General features: G+C 47.8%; 1 protein-coding gene across 1 annotated transcript in view; it reads right to left on the bottom strand.

Moving 5' to 3' along the window:
* Positions 1 to 14,833, bottom strand: part of FAM135B (family with sequence similarity 135 member B) — a gene marked incomplete at both ends in the record, with an annotated part of 190,200 nt that overhangs the window by 129,574 nt on the left and 45,793 nt on the right. The window contains one exon of the mRNA XM_081266432.1: positions 13,815 to 13,894. Coding sequence (XP_081122558.1) covers positions 13,815 to 13,894 — 80 coding nt within the window. The remainder of the gene's footprint in view (positions 1 to 13,814; positions 13,895 to 14,833) is intronic.

Raw genomic sequence — 14,833 nt, forward strand, 5'->3', positions numbered from 1 at the left:
CTGGGATTCCAGGCATGAGCCACTATACTGTTTTTGTTACCAAGGTTTTGTAGCATAATCTGAGATCAGGTATTGTGATATCTCCAGCATTGCTTTTCTTGCTCAGGATTGCTTTGGTTATTCTGAATCTCTTATTCCAAATGAAATTTTAAATCTGTTTTCTAGTCCTTTAAAGAATGTCATTGGTATTTTGATGGGGATTGCATTGAATCTGTATGACACTTTTGGTAGTATGGTCATTTGATAAAATTAATTCTGCCTATCCAAGAACTTGTTTTTTTTTTTCCATCTTCTAAGGTCTTTCTCAATTTCTTTCTTTCATGATCTACAGTTTTCAGCGTAGAGGTCTTTCATCTCCTAGGCTACATTTATTCCCAAGTACTTTATTTTATTTTATGAGGTGATCATGAATGGGATAGTTTTTCCAATTTCTTTTTCAGCAGATTCATTATTGAAGTATACAGAAGTGATTTATGTGTGTTGATCTTGTAACCTGCTACTTTGCTGAATTTGTGTATCAGCTGTGGAAGTCTTCTGGTAGAGTTTTATGGGTTATCTAGGTTGAAGAAGATGTGGTATATAAACTTAATGGAGTTGTACTCAACCATAAAGAAGAAGGGAATTATGGCATTTGCTGGTAAATGGATGGAACTGGAGAACATCGTGTTAGTGAAATAATCCAGACTCAGAAAAACAAGCATTGTGTATTTTCTCTCATGTGCAGAAGCTAGAAAAAATAAGGGGAAAAATAGGGGATCTCATGAAAACAGAAGGGAGAACAGCCGAGTAGAGGAAAAGAAGAGGGGAAGAGAGGAAGGGAAAGAAAGGAGAAGTACTGGGGACATAATTATGTCAAAATAAACCCCAATACCATATGTAACTACAATGCACTTAAAAGTAAATAAATAAAATTTCAAAAACAAGCACAATTATTGTTACCTGGAGGATTAAAGGTTTTGTGTATGGGAGGGAGGGAAATTGTACTGGGGCACTGGATGATCTGGTGGAAGAGAACACAGAAGAGCACTTTCCTAGCATGTGTGAGGCCCTGAATTCAACACCCAGCACCACACCAAAAAGACGGAAAGAAAAAAAGGAAGAAAAGTTTTATTTCAAAGGCTTTGAAGATAAGGTTTAGAAATTTGCTACTAATGAGTACTTTCTAGTCTATATCAAAGCCCCTCTGTAACTCGTGGTACTATGGACTGAGATTCCCCTTTGAAATTCCCTGTCGCTCTGTCTTGTTCTCTTGTTCTCGGCTGCCCATTGCCGGGCCCCCCTGTCTGGTTCTCCCTGCCCACCGTGGGGTTCAGGCTGACTCTGAAGGCCTGGCTGCCTTCTCTCCAAAATCCACAGATGTGCCACGTGTGGTCTCACGCTCACCTCTGGCCTCTGGCCGGCCCCTGTGTGTTTGCTGGTGAGTCCACAGGAACTGGCCTCTGCTAGGTCTTCCTGGAGACCAGCTCTGGGGCCCTGGCGCTTGGCATTTAACACATTATTATAATTACTTTTCTCTAATGGAGCTCTTTCTTCCCCAAGCCCCCAAATCAATCTTAGGTCAAAGTCCAATTTAGAAAACATGCAAACATGATTTTATGAATATAATTTAGTTCATATAGTTCAGATGTAGAATATTTTCTGAGACAAAATAAGGAAGCTGTAAGGCAATTTTGATTGTCAAGCAAGTTTGAAATCAGAAGCTATGGAGCTTAGATAAGCATTGTTTCCTTGGCAGCACAAGAGACAGCATATGTAACATTTAGGATAACCATTGCAAGTGTATAAATATTTTGTTTATTTCATATTTGACTCTTTCCTTTTTTTTTGTCTTCATTTTTACCTCCCAGGGTCACTATTGCCTTTGATACTCTTCAATAACTCCAAAATTGATTAAGAAAGGGGAATCCAGTGTTGTTTCTAAGTTCCATATCTAATTCTAAAAAGTGTCCACACTCTTCCTCGTGAATGTGAAAGTTAAATAAGCAGCTCAGGAAGTGAGAGGTAACCATAGAGAACCACAGGTAACCACATTATCACCACCTGGTAGTGATGATACAGTCACCTGTGGTTCGTTCATATGAGACCCATGTGGCTGGTGTCCAGAGGCTGCGTGTCTGCTTGCCCTGTCACCTGTGCATACTGATTCCTCTCACAGTGACAGTGGGAACCAGAAGCCCACCCAGAGACTGGGCACAGAGATGGGGGCAGAGAAGTAGCTGTTCCGGAACTGCCACTGTGATGAGGACCTGCCTCCTAACTGAACCCCCAGAAGGACCCAGGTGGCAGGGTCTGCTCTGGCCATCATTTTCACATGTAGAAACTGATGCACGTGGTATTGTCCAAAGTCTCACTGTTTCAAAAAGGTGGAGCCAAGATTTGAACACAGACAGATGCTAGAAATTACACTATGAAAGTAGGTCTTCCATGTATAAATATTAACAAAAATACTAACATGGACATTTAATTCATCGCATTGATTCAAAGTGTAAAAAGTAAATTGGAACAAGGTACTGTGTACAGCACCCTAGAAGCCCTTCCACAGAACCAAACAGTGTCACTGTGAATGTCTGATGAGGGCTGGGGCATTGGACTGAGGTTGCTCAGGAGGCTGATTCTAGGAAAGAAGAACATGGACCAGGGCAAGAGCAATGCACCTGGGCACGCACCGGAGCCGAGAGCTGAGGAGGAGGAGAAAGACCCAACCAATAGGACTTGATGTCCCTTCCGTCGGTGGTGAGGGCAGTTCAGGTTGAAGCTCAGGTGCACCTTATCGGACCAGCTGTGTGGCAGGCTGCCTATTCACAGGCCTGAACGATTCCCTCATTCCCTGCTTGCTAAAGGTCCTGCTCTCTCAGCACAGGCAGTAGGGAATACACAAGTCCCACCAGCCCCTGCAGCCAGGTTAACTGAACTTGAATCCTCTTTCCACAACCCACTGGCTGGGCATCTTGGGAGGCCAATGAGGGTCTCTATTGCTGAGTTTTCTCTTCTGTGAGAAGAGAACTATTCCTCTCACATGGGCAAGGTATGACTATTTAAATAGACTCACAGATATAAAGTGCTCAAATGCTTTGCTGAAAATAGCATTATTTTTAAATTCAAAAGGAAAAGCGAACACTAAATAAGTAAACAAATATATAATAAAACTAACTGAAATAGTCTGAAGCGTAAGGAAGCATGTGGTAACAAGTAAAGCAGAAATTCAATAATTTTTTTCTTAAACTGTGCAAGAATGTCTCTTTCAGTGACATTTGAGTTAACTGTGTGTTTTAGTCAGCTTTTTCACTGCTGTGACCAAAAGACCTGACAAGAACAACTTTAGAGGAGAAAAAGTTTATTTTGGGGCTCAGGATTTCAGAGGTCTCAGCCCACAGACAGCTGCTCCATTCCTTGGGGCCCAAGGTGAGGCAGAACATCATGGTGGAAGAGTATGGTGGAGGGAAACAGCTGAGAACATGGCACCAGGAGGGAGAGAGAGAGAACTCTGGTCTACAAGGACAAAACGTAAACTCAAAGGCATGCCTCCAGCAAGCCACCTCCTTCAGCCACACCCTTCCTGTCTACAGCCACCACACAGTTAATCCACTCAAGTGGATTAATGCACTGATTAGGTTAAGTGCTGAGAGCCATAGCCAAGTAGGAATGACGCATGGCAATTTCCTTGTCAGCCTACCCCATGTTTCTTAGAGGGAGGACTCTCCATTGTGGAAATGGGCTTGCCTTGGACCCAGGTCATTTGCAGTGACATTGCATGAATGTTTGAGAAAGGTGACCCTGCTCAAGGACCAGGGCGGATCCGGGTTTAGGGCGGTTCCAGGTTTAAGCGGGATCCTGCTGGGAATAGGGTATATCCTGCTGCCCCAGGCGCCTGCTCCTTGAGTTCCCGTTGAGTTCTCGCAGGATTCAGTGAGTATTTGGGATGCAGAGCCCGGTGGAGGTGGATTTTCCCAGAACGTGCGTGTAGAGTGCCGGTGACAGTTCTAGAATAAAGAGTTGCTGTTTGAATCTACAAGGTGTGTGGTGGCTCGGTTATTTTGTGCCCAGCCAGACTGCGGCAGCTAAGGTTCTCATAACGCAAATGTTTCACCCTTTCTTGCATTGTCTCATACAGGAGATTTTAGGGGCACCTTATATCTAAACCATAACACTCTGAATTGATTGAGAGAATACTACACAAATTTTGAAAGAAGAACCACCAAATTCCAGGTAGAGGGATCCTATGTTCAGAACCTGAGTTGGAAATCCACATGGCGCAGCGCACTCTAGAAAGAGTCAAAGTAGCAGAGGATGAGTCCAGGGGGTCAGAGACCAGAGAGTGCAGAGCAAACCTGCTGAGGATGCAGCTTCAGGGTGCACAGAAGCAACCTGCTGCAGTCCAGAGCCAAGCCAGCCTGGACTCTGGGCCCACCTCTCACCAAGAGTGTGCATCATCATGCTCGCCTGTAAAACAAGAGTAGCCACAGCACACACCCCACAGAGCTGCTGTGAGAGTTGATAAGTCCAAAGAGCCACATGCCACCTCATGATATTTCAGTCAACATTGGGCCTTACACACCATGGTGGCCTTGTGAGACGATGTCACCTGGCAATGTCATAGCTGTCTTAGTCTGTATAAGACTAAGATGTTTGCATGATGGTAGAAATTACCCACAATGTTTGCATGATGGTAGAAATTACCCACAACACATTTCTGAGAGCATATTCCCATCACTGAGCAGTGCATGAGGGTATATGTAAGGGGGTCAGAAGAGCAGCTGGGGCATGTTTGTGGAGTGAGCCCTGCATAGACATTGGCTGCCACTGCTACTGTCGTGACCCAAAGAAGAGGAAGAGAAAGGGGAGAAGGAGGAAAGAAAAATGAACAAACTTATTCTCTAAGCAGAGGCCCAACATCATCTTCATTACCTCTCTCCGTCTGGCTTTGTGAAGAAGTGACAGAGGTTGGTCTTCCTGTAGCAGTGGCTACACAACAAGCTGAACTCTCCAGAGGGCTGGAGAGGCTGCACCTGGCACACATGGAGGAACCGCTTTCTCAGGCTTGATGGCTCTGTGCACCTGGATTTCAAGTTTCCCTGAGAATGTACGTGTGCTGGATCAAGACAAGTAAAGGCTTCAAAAAATCACCACCTACTAAAGTAGATATACTGTACCGAACCAAACAAGCAAAAAGTAGACGAGAGAGAACTCAAGCGCTCTTCCTTCAAGAGCATCCTGACTACACTCTTCAGAGATGTCCTTCCTCCTCTTTCCAATTAGCTAACAAGACAAAATGGGGAACAATCTCTCTGAGACAGTCCAAACACAATGTGGATATAAAAAGTAAGGTAAATGTTTCCCTGCTCATTTTCTTGCATGAGAAGTTGTAACATACGACCATCCTCCCTTTTTGGCTGCCGTCAGCAAGAAAGGGCATTCTCCAGATGTACTGAAAGCTGGTCTGTGGGAGGCTGGTCTTCTAACAGTACTCCCCAGGGCAATTCTACTTCGGTTTAAATTGTGTTTCATTGTTCAGATTGTTGGACCTCTGTGGGAAAATTTAGCTCTGTTAGATTGCCTGAGGTAATATGTTCCTAATTTTTTATTGGGCACACTTAAATAGTACAATGAATCAAAGGCCTGCTATAAAAAACAAGAGTGCCATTGATTCCTGATCTTTCAGGAAATAAAAATGCCCAGCAGAATTATATAACACCCAGATACCGAGCAGTGAGATTTATGTCTGCACAGACCCTGTGTTAGTCAGTTTTTTGTTGCTGTGACCAAAATAGCTGACAAGAACAACTTAGAGGAGAAAAAGTTCACTTTAGGATCAGAGCTTCAGAGGTTCCGTCTGTGAACGGTAGCCTCCATCGCTCTGGGTCTGAGACACATCGTGGACAAAGGGCACGACAGAGCAATGCTGCTCTGCTCATGGCAGCCAGGATGCAGGGACAGGGAGGCGCCACAGGGAAGAGGCACACTTCCAGGGCAGCCCAGGGGCCCACCCAGCCAGCCACACCCACCTGCCTACAGTTACCACCCAGTCACTCCCTTCAAACTAGGATGCACTGATTGGGTCACATAACATCATCACTTCTCCTCTGAGTATGAACAGAGGAGCTGGGGAGACACCTCATAGGCCAACTGTAGCAGGTCCAAACAGTCCTTAACACACACAACTTCATACCCTCCACTTCACCTGGAAACCAGCAGTGGGAGGGTCCCTGCCACAGGAGACAATGCCCATGGCTAGGCAACTGGGCTCAGAGGCCTCCAAGACCAGTGCCCAGAGCTCAGGCGGCTACAGGAAACACGAGCAAGCACAAGGCCCCCTGGACTAATTTCAGCCCCAGAGCTTTCCCCTGCCCATCAACAGCCAGCGCTGACTGACAGCTCACGGTGCCGGTGCCGGGGCTTACACGGGCTGACGTTCTCCATTCCTAAGACAACTGCATCAAGACAGTGTTGTTGTTCTTCTGTTTTACAGAGAGTGGGGCCTGGGAGCTTGGCAAGGAGTCCAGGGGGTCACCAGGGTCAGTGATGGGTCTGTGCTGGTGCCTCTCTCTGCTCTGAAGGCGGCTGCTCTCCCCATCCACGGGGAGGCGTGAGGCCTCGTGCTACCCTCTGGACACAGACCTCAGGGGCCCTGCCCTTTGCCCTCACCTGGATCTCTGGGTTCCTTTGCCTAAAACCTGGCCTACACATGCAAGCTGCCTGCCTACAGGTGCAGGGGTTAGTGCAGCTTCCTGGGGGAGGGCAGGCCGTGGGAGATTTCCTCTGTGAGGACATGGCCCAGCAGGGATGCCATTCTGGTGAACTGAAGTCCTGGAGACCTGCTGGGGGACTGTCTTATTTTCAGAACAGAAGGAGACCTACAGTGATGTGACCCAGGACACCCAGAGGCAGGAAGAGAGCAGCTTCCTGAGCCTGTGCACCCTGCATATCCTCCTCCTGAGCTTCCACCACTCACAGCATGACCGCCACTCCCCTCCCTCCGCTACCACACCCAGCCTTTGAGCTCCATGAGGCCACAAGTCAGCCATCAAGTTTTGAGGTCACAGGACTGACTTCCAGGAACCAGGAATTTGATCCCATGAGGATATCTCAATAGAAATCACATCACACATGGGGTAGACTAAGGATTACTCCTGCGGAAGCAGTAGGAGGGTGGTACATGGATGTGATATCCCAGCGTGCACATGTATGCTTGTGAACCCAGCATGTGTGGGCTCCCAGCACCCCAGGAAATCTATTAAATCTGGCACACATTCCCCTAGCCAACCCCCAGACAGCTCTGTGGATCTTTCTTATCACAAGTAACTCCTTTTGCAGAGAATAGCACTAAGACCACTGGCAACGGGTGAAAGGAGCCAGGTGACTCAGGTCTGGCTAACTCCCAGGGCTATTTCCTAACTGCTGGACTACATCTGGAGGTTTCTGGATACAAGGCAAGACAGCAGTCAAGGATGCATGTGCCAGGAATTTGTGGTGAGTTTGCCCTCCATGAGACCACATGGGTGGGGAAGGGAGAGGGAGACAGGCCTAGCACGTCCTAGAGGCCCTGAGCAGAGCTCTTCAGCCTGACCCTGTGGGACACTCTGGAGCATTGTCCCATCCTGAGACAAGGGAGCTGAACTTCCATGCCCTTCAATTAGTCAACATGGGTCTTCTGCAGGGGCCACGGGTAGGAAGGGGGACAGTGGGATTCAAACTCTCAGGCAAGTTCAACTTCAGGACAAAGTGCATCCTATAGCTTGGAGGTGGTCCTCCAAAGTGAGGTTCCAGCTTCTGGTAACTGCAAACAATACAACAGGGTAGGAGAGGCACAGAGGCAGGAGCAGGGCTTGCATGGGAGGGATCCAGGCTGCATGGATCCAAGTCCTATCATAGAGGCTCAGAGGAGGAATTGTTAATTCTGATGGAGTAGGAGATGGCCGCTGGGCAACCTGGTCCTCAGTGGAAGACCACATGCAGTCTTCCTGCCAGTCCAGTGGGACAAGAGACGTGGAGCAGGGGAAAGGAAGAGAGGGGCATCCAAGGGAAAGGGACAGCAGGAACAGAGAGGAAGGAAAGCACACAAGGCTACAGGAGAGGAAAGAGAACTTCATGAAGGGGGTCCTGAGGTCAAGCAGCTTCAAGGTGAAGTCTCAAGGACAAAAGAGGGTGAACACCTGGCCTGACCCAGGGGAAGCTGGCTCCCTGGCCAGCTGGCAGAGTAACTTCCTGTGGGTTCTACATGTGGAGGGGAGGAAGCAACACTGCCTGAGCTGGGAGCTGGGACTTGGCAGAAGCCAAGTCAATGAAGAGCCTCCTGGAAGGTTGTGCCAGGCAGGGCACCCACTCTGCACACAGTATCAGAGGCTGGTTCTCCTTGGGCCCAGGCAGGAACTGAGACTGCCCCCCACCCCCCGCCTGGCTGGAGTGTTTTGCCTGCTTAGCATTCTCCATGAAAACAGGCATATTTGATATGTAGGTGCACTTTAATGGACCCTGAAAAGAAATTAGATTGATTCATTTGAAGAATAAATGTCTCTCCCCCGCCCCCTACATAGCAAAGCTCTTAAATGCTTCCACTTAATGGAAATGGAAATTACCTCTCAAAACATTACTAAAACTAATCATGGCAATTTTTATACATTTCCACAATTCACTGTGCCATCTTTTCTCCTACTTTGATGAGCAAAGACTCGCATATGCCTACATTACGCCTCGCCGTCCATGGTAGCTTGATCTACTTGGACAGTCCCCTCCCCCACCTCTGCCCTGATTGATCAGCTCCCCAAGGGAAATGTCATTTTTTTTTCTTTTACCATCTCCAGAAAGGAAGGGACTACAATTGCTATTAAATAAAACCCTTTGGTGGAAAGAAATAGCCAAGGTTAAGTATACTTAACATTTCTTCACAGTCAGGGACCTGTCAATTATTTATAATTCTGAACTCAAAAGAAAAAACAAGGCTTTGAAATAATGTAATTATAATTTAAAATTTTTTTCCATCTAGGTCTTCTTCCTCTAATCCTTAACTCTCACATTTCAATTAATCCATCATTCATCTCTGTCTTGCTCAGGGCATGATATGTTTTCTAATTTGTAAGATGCATCTGAAAATTTTGGCAAATATTGATTTGAATCAAAATGTCACACACCTGACTGACAAATATAAGTTTAGTGTCTACTTTAGCAACAAACAGACTATTTGAATTTAATTAGGCACACTATACATACACATGTACTTATGTGCATAAACATATATGTACATAGAAATACCAATTTGAGTACTGTGAAACTCAATGACATTTCTGAGAGTCCCCATAACATGTAAAGGAAAAGTGTGACCCCGTATGCACCAGTTCTGTCTCTGCAGTGTCTCTGCGGCTGTGGGTAAGCTATGCCCTGTTGTCGGGTCTCATTTTAGCAATTTCAGGAGCTCAGGCACAGCCTGGCTGTGGCTTGCATGCTTAGACCCAGTCTCTCTCTAAGGAGAAAACGGACACAGCAATGATAGGAAAATCCTGAGTTCACAGCCTGGATTTTTCAGATGGGATGTTACGGCACCCCTGTCCCACCTTGGCCTTCCTTCATCTGCCTGCAGGGTGCCTCTGTTTCACATCAAATCCCCTCTCTTCATTAACTGATTTTAATTAGAGTTGCACTGCATTTTTTCATTATGCAACAAGCACTATCCTAGGGCCTTCCCCATCGTGCTCTCAACCCCCGTCAGCAGCTCTGTGTGGGAGTTATCATTAGCCCCGCTCTAGCAAAAGAAATCAGGGCTCAGAGGGTGAAGGGCTTTCTCTGCTCAGACAACCCTCGGGTGGTCAAGTGGGATTTAACATGAGTCCAGGCCCCGTCGACCGCAGGACCTGCTTCCCCAAGAATCAGATCTTTTCATCTAACCATAACCATTTCCCAGTTTCAGCTGAATTTAAAGTAGAACCACAGACAGATATTGTGATGGCTTTCCTTGTGTGTTTTGGAATAGTTCAGGGGTGTCCTGGGGTTGGTTGGTTAGTCCTTAGAAAATCACCTGCTCTTTATACTTGCCTCTTCTGGTAGTAATAGAGACCCTGTGGGTCTTAGATTCATCTGGAATCCCAGGGCCAAAGCCTGCAGTGGTCCCCCATCCATAGAAGCTGCTCCCTTTGTACACTGCACCTGGGCCCATGAGCATGAACTGTTAGAGTTGTCATCTGTTCATGTACCTGTCACTTCTGTGATGCTGGGATCTTTCCAGAATGCCCAAGGGCCTGGTTGTTCCTACCCTGTCATAGTCAACTCACTGACATGTACAGCTAACTCAGGAACAAGCCATCAGTTTTCCAGAGAAATCTTCAGCAAGTCACCATTTAAAACAGTGTAACAAAGCAAAGTGCAGTCGCAGGATCTAATCGTAAACAGAGAGCTTGTGAAATTCAATAAGACATTGTTTCCTATCTAAACAATCTGTTCATAAAGCTCCTTCAGAATTGAAATATGTTTCCGTAGAATGTGGCTGTTAGAGGACTGACATTCGAGAAGACAAAAGCATGATTCTGTCCCTGATTGATAAGACAGCCACGTGTCGCGCAGTGCCGGGTTCTGCTGTCACAGTGCCACATTCACTTGACTCTGCCTGTGGAATGGAACTGATCTCCCCAGTGTGGCTGGGCACCACTCCCGGTCGGACCCCAGCTCTGCTTCTCCTCTCAGGATGGTCCTGTCAGTGGCCGATCTGGATGTCTCATCAGTCCATGAACGGCTTTCCTCTGGTACTGGTCACTCTGTCACCTCTGCCTGGAGCGCCCATTCCTGACCTTGTCTGTGAGACCAAATTCTCATCCTTCCCAGCCTCAGTGAGGACCCCCTTCCTCTACCAAGATGCCTGGCCCTCATCTTAGGCCGTCCTGAATGGACCCGCTGCCTCGTCTGATGCCATCTCACTCGGTATTCGTTGGACCACTTCCACCTCCGGAGATGACCCAGTGCACCGCCAGGGCAGAAAAAGCAGCCTCCCGTGCCTAGGGCTTTGTCCCCAGGATGGGCATGGGAGAACACCGTGACCAAGACAACACCCCTTTGCATCCTAGCAAAGCCTCTGACAGTGACGTGACCCTGGGCTTTCTGAGTGCCCAGCGGCTTCCTATCATGTTTCTTAATTAATTTCACCCTGACCACACGCCTCTGAGACAAGTACCACCTGCATCCTCCTGGATAGATGAGGACCTGAAAAGCAAATTGGTGAGGTACCTTCCAAATGAGATGGATGGGAACCTGGGAGCAGGAGCCTGTGGCCCTCACTGCTCCTGAATTCTCCTCTCCAGAGCCAGCGGCTCCTTTCTACGTCCATTTGAAGCCAAGTGGGAAAAAACCCAAATTAAAGAATCTGCTCTGACAAGACAGTTCAACCAAAGGAGTCTTGAAGACGTTATTAGGTTCTGCTTCAAGGCTCCCTGCTTCTTTTTCAATATATCCTGCTCTGTTTCCAAAACATATTTTTATTTTTTTTATTTTCTCTCCAGAAATGCACACCTGTCATGGAGAATGTGTTTGGATGCTTATCTGCAAACATGACTGCCAACGTCCTCCTGACAGGGACACGCAGACGGCACCTCCCAGGAAGGGCCAGGGTCTGCTTCCCTACCTGAAGGTGGGCTGGCCTTGTCCCTGGTCTCCCCAGTGAGCCTTGGGTCTTCTGGGTTTTCTTTCCTGGGTGGCAGAGCCACCCACCAGGTAAGGAGTCTGGGTCGCCAACCAGAGACAGAAGCTCCGCCAGACCAAGCAAGGGCCAGGCATGAGTGGAGTCATCCTGAAAGCTCTGTCCCCGCTGACCCAGCCAACTCAAGACATCAACAAGAAGAAACCACTGTCTCAAGTGCTAGCTTCTGGAGGGTTCTGTAATGCAGCAGTACCTCATTGAAAATAATATAATTGGGAAATTCACTTTGAAGGAGAGATTACACATGGTCTCTCCCTCACCGTGGAACCGTCAGGTGGTAAACGATGGTTGGCCTCTGTTCGCAATAGCCTGTGGCATGCAGCACAGGGACTTGCCGCCTGCATCACGGTGACTCTGCTGCCAAGCCAGACCAAATAAGAGAAGAACTTTCCCCTGAAGCACATTTTGTTTTTCTTTCACTGTTTCTCCGCAGCACTATCTTATGCCCTTCTCTTTCCTGGGCTGCTTCTGGGCTCTGCCGTCCCTGGATGCCTTGCTGTCTTCAGGTCCTCAGCCAATGAGGGAGCAGAGCTCCTATTCCCAGAGTCTCAGGGAAGAGGTGCCATCCCTGGTGGCAGCCAGTGGATGGCGCTCCCTTGGTCAGCCGGGCTGTCTTTCTCCTGGCCTCCAGGATCTCACTGGACTTTTACCCTGACGCTGAGATGAGGACCCTGCCTCCCACTGCCGGCACATGGCCACTCACTGTTCCTGTCCTGGTTCATTGACATTTATGATTTCTATAAAATGTGCTTTTCATTTATAAGCTGTAAATTAAAAACTTGATGGAGGATGGTTTTTGTCCCACATTTCAGGTGAGGAAACAAAGCTCAAAGTTCTGATAACTCACCTGGGGTCACAGCCTAATTCACACAGTGCAAGGTTCAAATCCCTGACTCTCTCTGTGACACCATGGGCCTCCCTCTGTTGGAAGTCCATGGAACGCAGGCTGAGAGCAAAGGAGGGGAATCATCGATTCCTGAATCAGCCTGAGTTTACACTGGGCAGAGAAGAGTGAGCGGCCACTGTTCCTCGTCTCAGACGCCTGGTTTATTCCAGGGAAGAGAAGGGGAGTAGAAGAGAAGCAAGGTCTTGGAAATACGGTGACTGGGCTATTACTTAACACACTGTGAGGGTCCGACGCTGGTGGTCAGCTGTGTCTTTCTCTTTGTAGATCATGGACTTGAGTTGGCCATTGGCCATACATGGGCCCTCCCTGATATCTTTCTGCTGTCTTGAGGAACCACGGCCCCCACCTCTGCAAGGTGACCTAAGCAGAACAGCACATCTGCACACGGAACTTGCTGGAACTCAATAGCACAGGATTTCACTCACCATATCACGTCAATTCCTAGAGAACTCTATAAGGAAGAGCTCTGACCTCACACGTAGCTCTGCTGGATTTGATTCCTATGATACTCTTGGCTACTCTTTTAAAATTAACCAGCTTTTGTGCAGCTCTGCCTTTTCATCTCCTCACTTTCTCTCCTCCACCGCTAAGCCTTCCTCATGTGAACAAAAAGCGCGAGTCTACACGGTGTTCCCAAGTTCACTAACATAGCCTCCTTGGGTCTCCACTAATTCATCTTTGCCTGTCTTTACTTATTGTGCAATGAGTTCCGTATTTCTGACTCGACTCTATTGCAGAGTGTCTGCTCAGAGCCTTGGTCACCGCTTAATCTTCAAGCCCCCTTTCGATGGGGCCTGAGCTGTCCTTGGCAGCCTCCCCTGCTGGCTGCAGGGCTTTGGGACCCCTGATGGTACATGAAAAGTGCCACCCTGACTGTCCACTTACCCAGTGCTGTGGACCTAGCTGACTTCCAGGCGCTCTTTACCAACAGGCTTCTCCTTACATTCATGCAGATGCCATCTCCCACCCATTTTGCCTCTGACTTGACCTTAACCAACCCTCCACAGCCAGTTTACCCTCAGGTACCAGCCATCCCTGGAAGAGTGTGTTTTCCTTCCATCGGGTCCCCCTTGCAACAAGGTATACACAAAGCCACTTTCAACCACAAGCCTTCACTTCCAGCAGGCCTCCATCCAGTGGCACCTGCGGTGACTTCCTGGATGCCTCCATGCCCTGCTCCCTCCATGCCCTGGAGCACTGGGGCAGAGGAAGGTTTAGCCTCCCTCGGCTCACCTGCCTGTCCCACGATCGAAGCGCTCAGTCTGTGAGGGATCCTGGAGGACACCTTCAAGGTCATTCGGATCTGGTAATACCTAAGAAGAGAGAGAGCAAATGAGAGATGGTTGAAGGCTGGACTTCTCAGTGTGACCTCTAAACAGAAGGTCACTGGAAACCATGGAGCTTGCTGGGCAGCGTGCACCATTATCCCACAGCAAAGAGAAAGGCGTTGCTGAAAGGCAAAGGCAAAGGGGTGGGTCACAGTCAGAGGCAGGAAGTCGAATTCTTTTGAAATCATACAAGACTGAACAAAGTTGGAAGTGACGGAAATAGAAAAAGAATAGGCGAGTCACGTGACACAGTTACATTAAGAGGTGTGGTTTCTCTTTAGTCAGGAAAATTCATCACTACAAGAAAAAAGTCAGTATAAAGGTGGTGAAAAACTCACATATAATATAAGCTGAGCTCTCTTGTGTTGTAACACACACACACACACACACACACACACACACACACACGACACACAGTGGCTGTCATCTCTGGAGATACTGACAAACATGTGCCCCAGTGTATTTATCTTTGCTTGTTTTCAACACATTACTCCCATTTCCAAATCCTGTCATCTGGGGACACTGCAGTCTCTCATGCTCTACGTAAACTCTCTCATGTGCCCTCTTTTTGTGACAAGTGCCGACGCATCTTTTTGAAGTTCTGTGCTTTGCAATTAATGACCCCTTTGCTTATATGCACTTGGGAACATTTCTGACGTCATAATTGTGCTCCCCGACTGCTGATTCAAGCCCATTATGAAACGGACTGTGAATAAAACAAAGTGAACTCCAAGGAAAATGGACCATGAGCCATCAGCATCCGTCCCATGGCTCACTGGGCTCTTAGCAGGGAGAGTCCCCTGCCAGTGACTCAGGGGCAGCACACACACAGGATGCTTCTGTGGGTGGGCTCATGTCTGTTTTGATGTGTATGTGACAAACGAAGGGGATATTGAGTAGAAAGCACAGCTCTGGATTTGTGAC

The sequence above is a fragment of the Spermophilus citellus genome (assembly GCF_964194105.1).
Source record: "Spermophilus citellus genome assembly, chromosome: 14".
Classification (NCBI taxonomy): Eukaryota; Metazoa; Chordata; class Mammalia; order Rodentia; family Sciuridae; genus Spermophilus; species Spermophilus citellus.